This window comes from Herpailurus yagouaroundi, unplaced genomic scaffold, assembly GCF_014898765.1.
Source record: "Herpailurus yagouaroundi ecotype Mexico unplaced genomic scaffold, PumYag 67793, whole genome shotgun sequence".
In the NCBI taxonomy this organism is placed as follows: domain Eukaryota; kingdom Metazoa; phylum Chordata; class Mammalia; order Carnivora; family Felidae; genus Herpailurus; species Herpailurus yagouaroundi.
In genome coordinates, this window is record NW_024420586.1 from 22,246,966 (window position 1) to 22,264,276 (window position 17,311).

General features: G+C 35.8%; 1 protein-coding gene across 7 annotated transcripts in view; it reads left to right on the forward strand.

The window, feature by feature from the left end:
• Window positions 1-17,311, forward strand: part of KDM6A (lysine demethylase 6A) — a 210,981-nt gene that overhangs the window by 113,112 nt on the left and 80,558 nt on the right. For all 7 annotated transcript variants that reach the window (XM_040468962.1, XM_040468963.1, XM_040468965.1 and 4 more), the window contains exons 6-8: window positions 355-475; window positions 12,196-12,250; window positions 16,284-16,318. In XM_040468962.1, the coding sequence (XP_040324896.1) occupies window positions 355-475; window positions 12,196-12,250; window positions 16,284-16,318 (211 nt within the window). The remainder of the gene's footprint in view (window positions 1-354; window positions 476-12,195; window positions 12,251-16,283; window positions 16,319-17,311) is intronic.

A 17,311-nucleotide genomic window follows, 5' to 3' on the forward strand; every position in this document is an offset into this window, starting at 1 on the left:
TTCTTAAAAATAAAACTATCCTATCTGCCCCACCTCTCTTTCCCCTAGGAAATTCCAGAAACAATGAAATCGGTTATTTAAACTGAGAATTTTATTAAGCCATAAGATATTATGTGGATAATTGAGAATACATTCATCTGATCTTCCTGTTCCCTTTTATATTAGATGATTTACATTCAATTGTATAAAAAACCCAGGTGCCAGTTTCTACTCTTTTTTTTTAAACAACACATTCATGTAAAACACATTTTCTTTAAAACCATATTGCATAAAGCAGAAGTTTTACTGTGCTACCAAGCAAAAATTCATGCAAGTTTCAAAAAGTTAAGATATCTTATGTCTATATTCTTTCAGGGCAATTAAAGCATTTCAGGAGGTGCTTTATGTTGATCCCAGCTTTTGTCGAGCCAAGGAAATTCATTTACGACTTGGGCTTATGTTCAAAGTGAATACAGACTATGAGTCTAGTTTAAAGGTAGGTTATTGGATTTTTTCCAAGATAAAATGTTTCATTTTATGCATTGGGGGGGGGGGGGGTTGGGGTGGGTTGTTGTTGTTAAATATTAGAGGATTGAGAAATGTTGGAATGTATATTGGCATTGATACTTCAAAGGAAAATTTGAAAATTTAGGTGAAGGAATTGTTTTACTAGCTATGAACTGGAAGATACTCAAGGCTGGGTTTCAGGGTACAAAGTAGTTATGATCCTAAGACATAGGTAACTGATTATACCATTAGACTTTTTTTTTTTTTTAAGTTTTAATTGAAGTCCGTCATCAGGAAAGGGTGAAGGTTTCAATCTCAATTTGGACATCTAAATCAGTCCAGTGTAAGTGATTGGTCACCATAGAGGTCAGAAGGAGCTACTAAATGTTGGTGTGTCTGTGACCCCATTCTGACTATTTGCATGGGTCTCACTAGAAATCTGTTGACCTCTACCAACAGGACACATCTCATAATCTAAATTATTAAAAAAAACTATTCTCTGCAAGTCATTTGAATTGCTGATTTGTGAAAATAAACATCTTTAGGAAAAGATAATACGTTGTTGGTTAAATATTTTACGTACTATCGAAATTTGATATTTCTCAAATTTGTTACTGAGTTTCTTGTGCTGTCTATGCTATCACTTTAGGTCTTACCGGGCTTTTCATAAAAATAGTGCTTTCCTGTGCAATGAAAGCCTTGCTCTTTGAAGGATTAGAAGTTCTAGGAATAAAGTTTAAGTTCTTGTGAATTTATGACTATAATGGCTGCCGTGTTCTAAATATCTCCATTGCAGATTATTTTGGTCCTCAGGGGAGGTGAGAGGGAGATAAAGAATGATAAAGAGGCTTTACAGTGGGTTGTAATTTGAATTCACTAATAAGGTACTACTTGAAGGTATTTTAAAAACTGTGTTTCCTTGTTCCAGAGTTGTAAAGTAGACAGTTAGGCAAATACTGTTTCTGTCTTTCATGAGTTTTATGAAGAACAATGCTGATGATACGAAAGAATGATACACAATCAGAAACACTTAAACAAGTTGATTGTGAAGTATTTTGATTATTACACAATTGTCGAACGTAAGTGCAGTGAGATGAATTGATGTCAGGATAAAATTAGGTAGTGTGGAGAATAAAGGATGCCTGCAAATTACCCGTTTTCCTCAAACGTGGAGCAGCACTTCTCAAAGAGTTGACCCTTGAACAACGTGGCGGTTATGGGCGCCAACCCTCGTCGCCCCGCCCCAGTTGAAAACCTGCATTTAACAATTCCTCAACAATGTAACTACTGATGGCCTACTGTTGATTGGAAGCTTCACCGTTAAGCTAAAAGATTAAATCTAAAGAGTTGCTTAACATGTATTTTATATGTTGTATGTATCGTATACTATATTCTTACAATAAAGAAAACTAGACAAGAGAAAATGTTATTAAGGAAATCATAAGGAAGAAAAAATACATTTATACTACTGTAATGTGTTGAAAAAGATCCGTATATAAGTGGACCCATGCAATTCAAACCTGTGTTGTTCAAGAGTCAATTGTGTACTATGGGTTATGAGTAGATTTGAAATGGAAAGTAAGTTCAGATAGGCTACCTTGCATATTTTAACTACCTCTTGGACATCCACAGTATATAGGAGCTAACAAAGACTCTTACAATGTCTTAAAATACAAAATAATCTTATTTGGCCATTTTATAATCTTGTCACAATATGACTATTATGTGTGGCAGAAGTGTTTTTGATAGCAGTTTGGTAAATGTGGCTTTAAAGTTTACCATATTATAGAATTTGGCTATCTCTGAACATCAGTACCGTGGCATTTTACGTAATTCTGTGGTTGCAGAACTCTGTTTTCCACGAAGGTGGCAATATTTAAAATCCTCTTTAATCAAGGGAAACAAGTGTTACTGCTAAGTCAGGTTCAACAGAGACCTTCCTGTGTACAACTTCTGTTTGTTCAGGCATAGTTCAAGGCTAAACAAACCTTCAGGTCATAGCAATATTAGCAAAATTGTTTTACCTCAGTAAGTACAGTTTTCTTGTTAAAATACTTGATATCATTCTGATGTTTATTTCATTTGTGTGAGCATAGAAAAAATAAGTTTTAGGAACCCTTGCTATTTCTCTTCTCCATAATGAGAAGGTTGCCTTTGATTTTGATCTCATTTTGACATTAGCTTTTTTTAAGGCTTCTCTCTCCAGTACTCCCTGTCTGTTTTCAGGAGAATTTTAGGAATCATCATTTTTGGTCGAGGAGGAGGTGTTTGAGTATAGTATTCTAAGTGCTTAACATTTAGTGCAAATGAAGGTAGAAATCCGAAGGTCTCTCTCCCCTGAGGTGGCTAGCTAGTATTTTAGTTTCATATGGGTAGATGTGGAATGTCTGATGACTTAACCACTACATGAAGCTGTTTCCTAGAAGCACACTTTATCGGTATAGATGCTTTGGGCTGCAAGCTTAGGAACTCCCAAATGAAGCTGGTTAAAATAACATTAAAAAAAAAAAAAAGTAGCTTGTATAATGTGAAGTACAACTTTCAGGAATGGTTAATTCATCTGATGCAAGTTTTCATCAAGGATTCATTTTTTTTCTCTGTTCTGTGTTGGCTTGTTCTTAAGGATGCTTGCCAGGTATAATCAAAGTGAAATGTAGAAAACCCTAAAACCTCTACCACAAAACTATTCGAAGTAATAAATGCATTTAGTAAAGTTGCAGGATATAATCAAAGTGGGATGATTCATTTTTCACGTCTCCTATAGAAAGGTATTGTAGAACAGCGGAATAGGTGCTTAGTACAGTGCTGGCATATGATGAGTGCTTAGCAGATATCTGATCATCATGTCATAAATAAGAAAGATCATGACTTCGTGTTGATCCCTTCAAAAATACTTCACTTTGCAAAATGTCACAGGCGAGAAATGGGCCCCATGGCCATTCTCAATTGATTTTCTTTTTTTTTTTTTTTAAATCAAAGATGTGGTTGCTCTGTAGACCAGTTATGTCCAGTTTTTGAGCAGGGCTCAGTCCCCTCAACACACTGTTACTGGCATGAGGGTTGGGTAAAAAAAGAGGATTTTGGTGTGGGGCAGTGTGGACAGTCGGTCCATTACAGGTCAGGTCTTCTGCACCTCATTTTCTTTCTCCCTTATACCTGAAGAGGGATATAGAGTATACAGGTTTTCGATGATAAAATGCAGTTTATTTTCATAATAGATTTCTTATTTTCACCTACACATGAAGTAGATTCCAGGGCCTCCTGTTTTATTTGTATCTCTGGTAATAACTTTGTTACCAAAATGTATCTCTGCAACAGATTCATTCTGGTTTGGTACTGTATAAACAGCTCTCATAGCAAGCAAATTTGGTTTTAAAATTTGGCCCTGCCTTATGACTAATTGTGTGATCTTGGGCAAGATGCCTTACTCTTCTGATCCTCTCTCTCTGCATCTATAGTACTAGAGTAACTGTCTCCATTCTACAAGATTATTGTAAAGGTTTATATGTATGTGAAAGTATCTGCCATTTTTTTTTTCAGTTCTCAGTTTGTCTACTATGTATCTAAAACTCCTCCGTTTGAGACCAGCTGAGATACTGTTTGTGAAACCCATTTTCCCATCCTAGAATTTAATACTTTTGTCACTCTGCCCATCCTCAGAAATATGAAGTTAATGCCCAGCTTACTTTTCGGTCATATGGTGTTACTTTTAAGTTGGCCAGTAGAGAGGTCATGTGTGTTTGTTGTGTTTCTTCCCTGTTTCAGATGATAACCCCGTAGGTGGATTTGGTTGCCTCTTTACGCCATATAATTAATTATATGTTTTATTTCATTACTTTTTAATGGCGTTAATGATAATTGCTTATATTCGTTACATATTTCAGGCAATGTATGATCATTATTTCAATAAAAGTACACTAATTTTGACAAATAGTTTCACATAATGCCTCCAATTTTCACATCCTGGCAGACTGTTAATTATTTCCTTCATGTGAAGGAAGGAAATGCAAAATAAGATGTAATAACACCCATATTCTTCAGTCCGTTAATGCCAGAGTATCTTTCATTTAATGAAGATTGTGTAGAAATTCTTCTTAATATTTACAAATATCTTATTTACATGTCCCTAAATATATCAACATTGGAACTTTTTTGGATTTTAAAGGTAAAGACTCTGGCTTTTTTTTTTTTTTTTTGTAATGTTGATTTATTTCTGAGACAGAGAGAGACAGAGCATGAGCAGGGGAGGGGCAGAGGGAGAGGGAGACAGAGAATCCAAAGCAGGCTCCAGGCCCTGAGCTGTCAGCACAGAGCCCGACGCGGGGCTCGAATGCACAAACTGTGAGATCATGACCTGAGCCAAAGTCAGCCGCTCAGCCGACTGAATCGCCCAGGCGCCCCAAGATTGTGGCGTTTTTTAATGAGAACCTGTGGGTAATTGGCTAGATACCAGTATGAGTTCCCTTATAATTTGGTATTTAAGGATGGTAAGTACTGACTTACCATTGTGTCACAGAGACACAATTCAAAGGAAATGGATTGAACTCAAATGAGATGTGCACGTTAGTTTGGCATTTTACCAAGTGCTTAGTGTTTCTTGAATAGATAAATGAAATGGAAGAGGCTATGAAATGATAAATACCTCTCGTAGGAAGGCCTGGAAAAATGGAGGGCAGGGGGAGAGAGGTTGGCTTTATTTATCACCTTTTAACAAAATTTTTTTTTTCTCTACAAACTGACAGTGCATTTGTATTCTCTAAACGTTCCCATTCACCAGTTCATTCGGCTTGTCTCCCGTGTACTATTATTATATGTGACATGAAACCACTGAGTGAAATAGCACTTTCACTTTCTTTTTCCCTTACTCTTCTTCAGGAACTACTTCATTTCCAGGTGTTTGATTTGATCTTATACCTTTTATTGACTCAGGACTTTTATTGTCATATTTTTTATGCCATGGCAGAAGGAATAAGTAAAGGCACAAGGATATGTATTTCCTTTTAGAAACCACTTTTGTAATCTGTGACAATGCCTCCTATCTTTGATAATTTTATTTTTATTATTTTTAATAGTTTGTACCAGCGTTAATTTCTTTTGAAAATTTTTTAATGTTTATTTTATTTTTGAGAGAGAGAGAGACACACAGAGCATGAGTGGAGGAGGGGTAGAGACAGGGAGACACAGAATTTGAAGCAGGCTCCAGACTCTGAGCTGTCAGCACAGAACCCGATGGGGGGCTTGAACTCACAAACTGCAAGATCGTGACCTGAGCCGCTTAAGTCAGACGCTTAACCGACTGAGCCACCCAGGCGCCCCTATTTTATTTTTTTAAATAAAAATTTAAAAAAAAAAATTTTTTTTTAAATTTATTTATTTTAAGAGAGAGAGAGAGAGGGAGAGCACAAGCAGGGAGAAGCAGAGAGAGGGAGAGAGAGAATCCCAAGCATGCTCTGCACGGTCAGTGCAGAGCCCTATGTGGGGGCTCAAACTCATGACCTGAGCTGAAATCAAGAGTCAGTCGCTTAACCGACTGAACCACTCAGGCATCCTTATAATTTATTTTTTAATGTAGAATACATAAATGCATAAATTCATTTAATTAAGATACCGTGAACTCTATTTTAAAAGTACTTGCTTAGAATTTGAATACTAGCTGTTAAAGTAATTTTAACCATGCCTTAAGTTTCTAAAATGTCGGTAATATTTCCTTGTTGAAGGTTTAGCAGCATAGTTTTATTAATTCAGTTGCTAATACTTCTCTGTGGCTACCCCTGCCCTATTTAATAATGAATACTTCATGACGCTCAATAGCTTGACTCTTCTAGTTGGCATTTTGAAAATTTGAGTTCTTTAAAAATAGCTTTATTTAGATATAATTGACATATAACACTACTGTGTAAGTTTAAGGTGTACACCACCTTTTTTTGGGTACATTTATATATATTGCAATGTCATTACCATTGTAGCATTAGCTAGCATCTCTACCTCATCACATATTATCATTTTGAGTGTGCATGCGTGTATGGTAAGAGCAATTAAGATCTAGTCTCTTAGCAGCTTTCAAGTTTGTAATACAGTATTTATTGACTGTAATCTCTGTGCTGTGCATTAGCTCTCTGGGACTTAGTTATCTACTAGTTGCAAGTTTGTGCCTTTAAACAACATCTCCCTAGTTCTCACATTGGCAGTAGAACTCGGCTTCACGTGAATGTAATATCGCTGTTCTTTTGGCAAAGGATGGTCGTTACTGTTTATTTTGTCCCCTGTCCATTTTTACTTACTTGTGGGCAAAAATCATTGCCCGGCTTTTTCCTCTTTCCTCTACTCTTCAACTTGTACTTTACCTTTTAATCTTTCCTAGATAGTATTCTCTGATCTGAGGTGATCTCCTAATTGGTTAATCTAGCCACTTCATACTGCTTTCTCCACTCTGCCAGCCTAGTTTTGTTTTTCCAACTTGATACTCATTTCTGCCATGAGTTCTGTTACATACCTTTAAGCGTAAAGTAATATAAACAGCAGAAGTACTTCAGTTCCTCCAAAATACATGTTTGAAAAGGACATGACTGCTCATAGATCTGCAGTAACCATTGTCTCTGATATGGATGGGTTAGAGTGGGGCCAGGTTTCCCATTTCAGTTTTCTCTCCTCAAATATATTTTACCTGCAAGAAATCCTTTCCAACCAAAGAGCATCTTTTTTGGTGTTTACCCATAACAGCTAGCTTTATGAAGCATTCAGTGTATCTGATGGCACATTAAAAAAAAAGAAAAAAAAATCATCATTTTATCCCCTTTGTAAAATATATATTGTGTGCTCCTTGTATTTGTTATTGGTGTAAATATGTCTTATTTTGATAAGAATACAAATTGTAGACTACTTGATTTAAAGAACTTGGAAAAGAAGTCATCCTGTACCTGATCATTTGTGTACACAGATTAGACACATACTAGAATCAGTGTTTTAAAATTTCTGGTCAGTTGTATACCTGTAGTTTGGTAAAATACAATAGAAATGAGCTGGGAGACAAGTAGGACACTGTGACAGGAAAAAAGGTGTGGGATAAAGGGGTTCTCCGTGGATGCATGGATGGAAGATCGTACATTTTGTAGATCTTAAGGAGTTAATAAACTAGTTCATTTGTTAACTGATTCAGTGTTGGAATAGATTTCTCATTTATTGGCTTAATTCCCTTTTTTGTAGGCGGTAAAGTAAGCAGCAGGTTTTGGGATTGGGAGGTGAAAAGGCTTTGAATGGAGATGAGTCCTGTGGGAGTATTGGTATAGACAGATAGAAGTCTAGAGCCAGAAAACAGGGCTGTGAAAAGAAGAAGACTTGGAACATCTTCAGTATTACAGTGTCTTTTGTCTGACTTTTTTGTTAAGGATACTTTGGGAGGAGACCAGATGGGAAACTTCCTTTTTGAGTAAAGATTGCCAGGATGTGTTAGCTGTTAGTTACTGGTGTGCAGTAGAGTTTCTCCTCAAAACAGTTAGGAATAATCTTGTATTACAGAGAATCAGAAGAACTTGAGTTTGAGGGCTGTGAAAGAACCTCAGTCAGATCAGCTTAGCCAGCAGAGGGACTTGACTCCTAACCCTGCCAAAACTTGCCAGTTTCAGTTCTGCATCTGCTTCTCAGAGACCAAATCCCTAAAGTGCCATCGTGTCTCAGGACCTTTTCCTAGTCTCATCCACTTATCATAGACTGTTAGGTTTAGGAATGAATTTGTTGGCTTTAATTTGTTCTTTTAGAATTGTGGCAGTCTGTAACAATGAAAAAAGTGACTTGCAAGAGTACGTGACGTACCTTCCCTTTTCTCATTTAAAATCGTCCGCAAAACCCTCTTTCATAAGGGCTGTGTAAAAATAAGTGGTTTCCTCAGCTTGAAGTACCTCTCTTCTTTTTTCCCCTCATCTACATCTTTTGGATTCCATTATGCAATTGTCTTTTAAACTTCTTCTGTTTTCTTTTTTAAGTATGTTTATGTTTTTAGAGAGTGTGTGCGGGGGACAGGGGGCAGAGAGACAGACAGAGAATCCCAAGCAGGCTCCACGCTGTCAGCTCGGAGCCCAACACAGGGCCCCATCCCCTGAACTGTGAGATCTTGACTTGAGCCAAAACCAAGAGTCGGACGCTTAACCGATTGAACCACCCAGGCGCCCCTGTCTTTTAACCTTCTGTGAGAACATGAATGTCAGTGAGCCACGTATTCAGTTTTGTAGATGTGTAGCCACAGCAGAGTGCCTGGCGTTGCCATCATTTTATTCCCAAAAGGCCATGCCTGTGCTAATTGAATATAGTCAACAGTATCAACTACCTTGCCTACTTGGTCTGAAGTAAAGTTTTTGGGGGCAAGTACACAATTTAAAAACTTGAAAATAGTGGCATTTAACCCCAATTGTGCATTGGAAAAACTTACAGGAGCTTTTTTTCTGGTCTACAGGCTGTCAGCCCCAACCCACTGAGTCAGAACATCCGAGATTGGATCTGGAATCCAAACATTGCTCCAAATTTTAATAACTTATACATACATAAATAATTTCTTAATTACAAAAACAAGTTATATCACTGCTTGTCTTCAGGATTGGGACTATAGTTGAAGGGTTCTGTAATTGGAAAGATTTATGAGATAGGACAGACTCTACAGCTAGAAGGAAAACAATTTAAAGAGAAATAAAGTCTTGAAACTTGAGTTTTCCATGTTAATTACATGAATATAGATTCTCTTCCTCCAGATAGAAATCAAGTTCCTTAGTCTATATAAAGCAAAATGCTGTGAAGTTATTTTGAAATATTGAACAAGTGAAAAGCTTTTAAAACAAAAGGTAACTTTGGTGATAAAAGCGTCAACAGAAATTATTATGAATAGAACCTTTTTGTTCAAGTGGACTCAGAAGCGCTGTATAAAAAGAAAATCACCATAACATTAAAAAAACATGTTAGGTAAATCTTGCTTGGAAATTAATTTTCAGTAGAATGCTTTCTGCCTTGAGGTTTGTATGTAGTCTTTGAACTGCAGAAGCCTCTACCGCATAATAACTATTTCACACAGCAATGGTCAGTTTCAGTACTGCAGTATTTCCGGGTGGGGTGCAAATGTTTCCTGGCTGCTTCTGTTGGTGGCAGGGATGGCTGCTGGATATTTTACCTTGGTATTTTCAGATCCTGGGGCTGATTATCTGCTGGTTTATATGTTAATAGGTACATCTCTTTTGCATCTGGTTTAGATACTAGAGATGAAACTGTGAGGTCATGTCATCCCCACCCCAGTCCCTCATCTGCCTGTAGTTTACTGCAAAGCGTATCATTGTTTTTCTTTGTATGGGGTAGTTTTATGTTTTTAGTTTTCTTAGTTGCTTATAGTTCGTAATTACTCTGTTAAGTTCTTTCATTCTCACATTCATGTTTTTGAATATGTACTCTTTTGCCAAGTAATTTTTCTAATACTGTTGCTATTTGAAAATGTTTAATATTTCACTGTGTTGTGGGTTTGAAATGATACATCAGTGACTTCATTGGTGCTTTTAAGAGTGATTGATAATTATGTAAACATGGTCCAGAACTGCTTCTGCCAGGTGTCATTGCAGGACCTTGCATATTGATAGATGAAATGTAGTCTAGGCAATTTGAATTATGCATTTCTGCTCTTTGTGGGATGTCATTGTAATAGTAAAACTAACAATACTGCCATCTCGAAGTGTGTTTTTTTACAGGTCAGTTTGTATCCTTTGATGGCTCAGTTAGGGAAGGTCTGCTTGCTTGCTCTTATCTAAATATAAGCATATGCCAACAGGATCGACTAGACTTAAGAATGTCGGAGCGTCTGAATGTATGGCTACTGGGCTCCTCTTTTTGCCTAGAGGAAGACAACTGATTATAAAGCATGCTTTGCTTTCATAGTGCTCACTTTTTACTTCCTTTATAGAAGTATAGTTGACATACAGTGTTATATTAGATTCAGTTGTACGAGTACTGTTTAAAATAGTCTGGGATCTATTGCTATGGTAGCACACTAAAGGGACGTTTGAGTGTATATACAATCTGCTTAGTAGGCCAAGGGAAAATAAAAGCAGTTCCTTGTTTTTGTTTTGTTTTTTAATAAAAGCAGTTCTTGAAGTGCTCAGATGTTGGGTCTTTTTTTTTTTTTTTTTTTTCCACTTAGTCAACCATGACACATAACTTTTCATTTGTTTCGTTGATCATTGTATTCCTAGTTCCTGCATTGGCCTAAGAACATTATAGACACTTGATAAATATTTGTTGAATGGATTAAATATTTAATAATTAAGGGTTATAGTCGTTTTGTTAGTAGTTTGTCCAGTCAGAATATTACAACTGTTAAATTTTAAAGAGTACTGCAGATGTAGGCTAGCCTAATTATGCTTGCACAATAACAGACATTTGTGAAGGAATATGATAGCTGCTGTGTTCATACCAAATGATGCCTTCTCATCTTTCTTTCACTGTAATACTGGGTAGCTGACATGAGTTTGTTTTTGGTAATGGAGGGTTCTAGTTGGCCAAGTGCAGTTTTGTTCATTCTGTGTTGAAATATAGTACTGAAAGCTTGCTAATGATTATTTCTTTCGATAAAGTCTTTTGGAGTTTACATCCAGAAGTTGTCATTAATGTGTATCAATTTTCAGTTTGTCCAATAGTTGTGAGAAATACAACTGTTTAGATATTTGGGTTGTGGAGAAGAATGAGCTTATTGTAGTCAAAATACTTTTTTAATGGGTTTGTGCTTTGGCTGTTGATTACTTTTAATGTTAAAACTTGTAGAGAATCAGAAAATTTGAATATACATATATGGAAATATTTTTATTCAGAGTTCAAAGAGATTTACTTTTTTTTTATCTTAAGGATTTTATACCAACTCTGGTACTCGTTTTTCTTTCTTAGTTTATACACCAGATTTAATGTTGATAAAGTAGATGTCACATGTCACCCAGTGTCCTTGATCATGGTTTGTGTTCTTAAAAATTCATGTTATCCACTGAATTTAGCATGCATTTTTTGGGCAGGTTTATATGATCTTGTTATAAATGGGTACTGTAAACTATTCGTGGTTTAATGTTGCCTACATATATAATAGCATATGCATTCTAAAAAGAAAACTATATTTCATAGAGGAGCTTGAACACAGGCTATTTGATGCATCCTTGGTAGTATTTCAGATAGTTTTTTTTCTGAATGTTTGTTTATTTTTGAGAGAGAGTGTGAGTGGGGAGGTAAGGGGGGGGGGGGGCCCCCAGAGGATCCGAAGCAGGCTCTGCCCTGACAGTAGAGCCCGGTGTGGGGCTGAACTCAGAAACCATGAGATCATGACCTAAGCTGAAGTCAGGCGCTTAACTGACTGAGCCACCCAGGCACCCCTAACTTTCAGTTTTTAAAATAATGGTCTTAAACTATTTAAACTGCTCTAGACCTGATATTTACTATTTACCTGAAGGCTTTTTTCATATAAGCAAAATTATACATACAATAACTTGATTAAAGTTAATTCTCCATTCTCACTTGTCTCAAGAAAGTAACCCAGCAGCAGGTTATCAGCAATAAATGTACAAAGTAATTCCAGCTGTTTGTCTAGTGTGTTTTATTAGCCTAGCATGGTTTCATGATTATGTTAGACCTTATGTACTGGAAATTAAGGCACATGTATATGACTGAATTTAGTGCACTGATTGTCTCATTCTCTTCTTGCAGCATTTTCAGTTAGCTTTGGTTGACTGCAATCCCTGCACTTTGTCCAATGCTGAAAGTAAGTATTTTTAAGTAATAGTTTTCTACATGTATTCAGATCACCTCATGGCAAATAATAGTAGTAATGATGGTGATGATGATGATGATGATGATGATAGTGATAAACTCCTTTGCAATTTTTCTTCTAGAATTATTGAATCTAACTGTATTGGTTGCCATGGCTACTTGTACAGATGGAACATGTGAGACCAGTTATTGTGAACAGCCTGTGTCTAAAATAGATATGCCAGTGAACTGGGTAGTTGAATTAAAATTGTCTGCCCTAATGAACAAGATTGATTATGCATTAATTATATCATAGATGACTTGGGGGGATTAAAAACAGGGTTTGCCAGTGTTTTAGGAAAAATAAGTATACAGAGATTCTTACGTGGTAGCTCACCAATTCCTGCTGTGTGGTATTAAAATTATTGGTAATTATGAATACTCCTTTGATTTTTTTTTTTTATTACAGCTTTACACATCATATATAAAGTTTGAAGTGACATTTTTCAATTAATTCAGAAAGAATGTGTGTGAGAAACCTGTTCCGATAACAGTGGTTTTCTTCAGTTATTTTCTGCTTCTGTGTACGTCTCTTTCCAAAAGCAGATTGGGTTGATTATGGTGTGTTTATCAATATGCATGTGTTGTCATATTTAGTGTTCTCTACAGTATAGCCAATAAAAGTTTAAAGGATATTCATTGGGTTCAAGCTCGATTTCTTTAAAACTTTCTTGAAATATTAAAATTTTAATTAGAGTGTATGAAAAATTGAATCATTCTTAATGAAAATTTCAGGTTAAAGGATTCTAGGTTTTAGAAAGTCGGTATTTCGCTCTAAGTGATTTCGTGTTTTAACTCCATAGAATGACATCAGGTGAAAAGTAGTGTCAGTGTTAAAAATGCCTAAGAAAATGATTGCGTACATGAAAAGACTGTAGAAATTAGAATGTAACTTGTTAGTACACGAATTACGACATGGTGTGGATTAAATCATCGTCTAAGCCAGACCAATTATATCATGCTTCTACTGGAGGCAGTTTCCTGAAAAAACATAAAAGATTTCTGTTTTCTTTAAATGAAACTCAGGATTTGCTACCGATCGGTGTGTTTGCTGAATAAATGGTGGCAGCAATATTGTAGTTTCTAAAACGAGGTTAGATTAGAAAAAAGTTAACTCCGATACATTTATTAAATGTTAATTTATACTTTTCCCTTAATTATATGGGAGTAAGGGAACAGCTTGTTTTCATTTAATTGGTTATATCTTGTACCTTAAAGCTAACTCTCATAACTGTATGTCTGTTTGAATGATAACTTTTGAGGGATGTTTCATAAACTTTAGACTAATTATTTTGGTAAATCCTCATTTTATTCTGCTCTGTTGAAGTTAAATCTCAGTTGTAGGTCCTTGCTCTTGCTTGAGAGGAAGACACCTACATCTGTAGAATGAGTACCATTGGGCAGAAAACTTTTCCTGTTGAACGTGAAGAGGATATTCGAACCATCATGAATACATTTTCAAGTTTACTGTGTCTCTCTCTCTCTATGTTGTTGAGAAGGGAAATAGGAGGGAGGGTAACCCACATCCTGGTTTGTCTGGACTCAGGACTTTCTGTGCTATAAGGCTGGTTACTGTGATGGAAGGGAACAGGCTTTATTTAGAGACATTAGGCCATTATAGTTCAGTTGATTTGGGTAGTTTATTTTAGGCAGTCTGTGTGATTACATGATAGCCATGGTAATGGCTGATGTCTCACAGAGCACTAACAAATGTAGATTACCTACTTTGAGCCAGACATTATTACTATTTAAATACCAGGCTCTTATTATCTTTGCAAAGCGTATTTCTCTTTGAATTTTTAACGTCATCACCTGTTTGTGTATGCCACAGACCTTGACTACTCTTTGAAATCTTCCATGTTACTTTGTGATACTTCAGACGATCAGAAAATTATAGAAAGTAAAGTAAGCTTTTAAAAAAATGTCTATATGAGATATTTGTATTTTATGGCACAGTTCATTTATGCAATTAAAAAGTAAGTAGATACACTTATTGCGTCTAGAGCTTTTTAAGAGGGGTTAATTACAGTTGGTGTTTTAAAAAGCAGAATCATGGTGACGTGAGACTTTTCATTATATGTTGGCCCCTTGGGATAAAATGGTTTCCTCTAGATTTAATTAATTCTCTTAATTCTAAAAGTAATATATAATTTCTGAATAAAGTTTAATTTCAGAACCTTTTACGGCAATCTTTGTTAAAAATTTCCACTTCTAATTGAGACTTGCCAAGTGGTGCTTTTTTTGGTTGTATGGTTATATTTCACTTGAAGACGATTTTTAACAACTTAAATATGTGGTGACTTTCACACTACAAAAGATGACACTGGATTTAGTAATTCATTGCTTAGGGGGGCCCTAGATGGAGGGCCTAGGGACTGAGCTTGGAGGAAGTTAAAGGCGGTAGTGGGATGCTAGCTAGCTAGTTCTTTTCTTATCACCTTTATTAGAGGTGTAAGAAGATAGGAAATGAATATAGTTTTTCCATCCCTTTCTCGTTCTCTTAGCCTGTAACCCAGTCTCCCTCCAGTGATGCACTGAGGTGAGATTTGGACTTGAATCTCAAGGAGAGCTGTATTGGAAAGGGGGAGTGCAGAATAAGAAAAGCCCTAAACAGATATGGATAAAGGGGATATCTCTATATATAGAAATTTTGTTATTATTTTTATGTGTTTTTCACAAAACTGATTTTCATTTTCTAAAGATATTTGTTTTGCCTCATCTCTGATTAATGTGTGATATTTAACAATTGTTTATGGAGAGAGATGTAGTATTTACTTTCGATCCAAAAATGTTTGGTTTTAAAGTTCATTATACATTTCATTTGTTTGTTTTGCTTTTTAGGGTTACTTAGTTTAGTTCTTCCCAGGTGCTGGTCGAGGGAACAGGTATCAGAATATCTTGCAGAACCCATTAAAAAGGCAGCCTTCTAGGCCTTGCCCCAGGCTCACTGAATCATAATCTCAGGAATCTCTATTTTTAACAAACCTCCCAGGTGAATCTTACTGTTAGGAGAATCAGTGAGAGAGTTACTTCATGGTGCATCCCTCAGTGAGTACTTGATGATAGCTGTGTGGACCTTGTTTTCAAAGATGCACATAAACATTTTGCATATACATTTGATAGGCTCCCAGACTTTGAAATCCAGCTGTGAAATCCAGGTAGATGGAACATTTAAAAAAGAGGTTTGTCATTGAAGAATGGGAATTATAGCATTAAAGTAGCTAGAATCCAGTTTTGATTTCCTGGTTCGTTGTTGCTTTTGTTGCATCATTCGTACTTTGGTGATGCAGTATATCAGGAAGACCTGCAAACAGAAGCTGAAGTATATTTATTTGATTTTCAAGACATACTTGTTAATCTTGTGACTCTTTACTATTCTTGCCTTCGAAGTGGTTTGTCTTTTTTTTTTTTTTTTTAATAATTCTGAACAACCGATAGAGAAATGCAACAACTCATTTCCTCTGTGTGTTGTTACTAGAGTCATCCTGGCTTATGACTTCTTTATAAATGTTGTTATGAAATACGGTGTAAAGAATTAGAGACTTTCTTTGGTTCTAGTACTTTTTTTTTTTTAACTGAAATACTGACTTTACTATATTTTATTGACATGGACCTCTGTTTTTAAAATACCGTGTTTTGATATGCATAGATTTATAAGAGTTTTCTCTGTTTGCTTAATCTTACAGTTTTGAATGTTGTAAGGAATATACTCACTTGCTATAGATTTTAATGTTGATTTTAATAATTAAACTGACAAATTTTGATAATGACCAACAATGAATACATGTGGCACAAACAGCTTCTTGTGTCATGTTCTTGAGTGTGTTTGCTTGTGTATTTTGTCTTACTAAAAATAAAAGTTATGTTCTGTTACTTAAATCTCTATAGTGTAGACTGTGCTTATGTTTGGCATTTTATATTCTTCTTTAATTTACCCTAAACACTACTCTAATGGTATTGATTTTTATTTTCCATCATCTTTGCAGTTCAATTTCACATTGCCCACTTATATGAAACCCAGGTAAGTGTTTTAACTTACCTTACTTAAGCAAATGTGATCACCCATAAGTGAAATCAGACATATATGTATTTTAATGGGATTCTGGACACTGTCTCCTTCATATATTTTATATTCATTAAATGTGATCAAGATTTTACTTAGTGAAACAGTACTTGCTGTGTATGAAGAAGTTTCATTTAATATGTTTTGCCTCTAAACTTTGAACTATCTGTAGCTTTAAATGACTGTGTTTTTCTCTTATTCTCTTTTTTTATTATTTTCTTAATGTTTATTTTTGAGACATAGAGCATGAGTGGGGGGGAGGGGCAGAGGGAGAGGGAGACACAGAATCTGAAGCAGGCTCCCGGCTCTGAGCTGTCAGCACAGAGTGCGATGTGGGGCTCGAGAACCCACAGACCACAAGGTCTCGACCTTAACCGACTGAGCCATGCAGGCACCCCATGTTTTCTCTTATTCTTAATGTAGAATGCCTAGTTTTCTTTGCAAAATGTTTATAGGTGGTTGTTATAATGCATTGCTATTTAGTTTTACTTTTTCTTAAGAATGAAATATTCCTTCCACGTGTCACCATTTAAAAGCCATATTAGAGTCATCTCTTGATCTAATTACCAATAAATACTTTTATGGTTGCTATACTTACAAACCTTTTTTTGTTTAATTAGAACATTTTGTTTTTGTGTATGGCAGACTTTGCTTAGTTGTCTGATAAAAGGCATAACACATAGACATTTACTCTAGGCAGTAGCATGGAAAATCAGTTATAATTTGATATGAAAGTAAAATATTGAGTAATCAGAGTTTACCCAAAACATAAATTTTATAACCACTCTTTAGGGGAAAAAATACTGTCGTATTTGTGCATCTGTTTTGTAAGGTCTCTTTAGTTTCAATGCCACCATGGAGGGCTTGAAAAAATTAACATCAGATTCCTGGACACTTCGATCTGCTGTGCCCCTGATTCCCCCAAAACACATGGGTGTGTGTGCCCTAGGA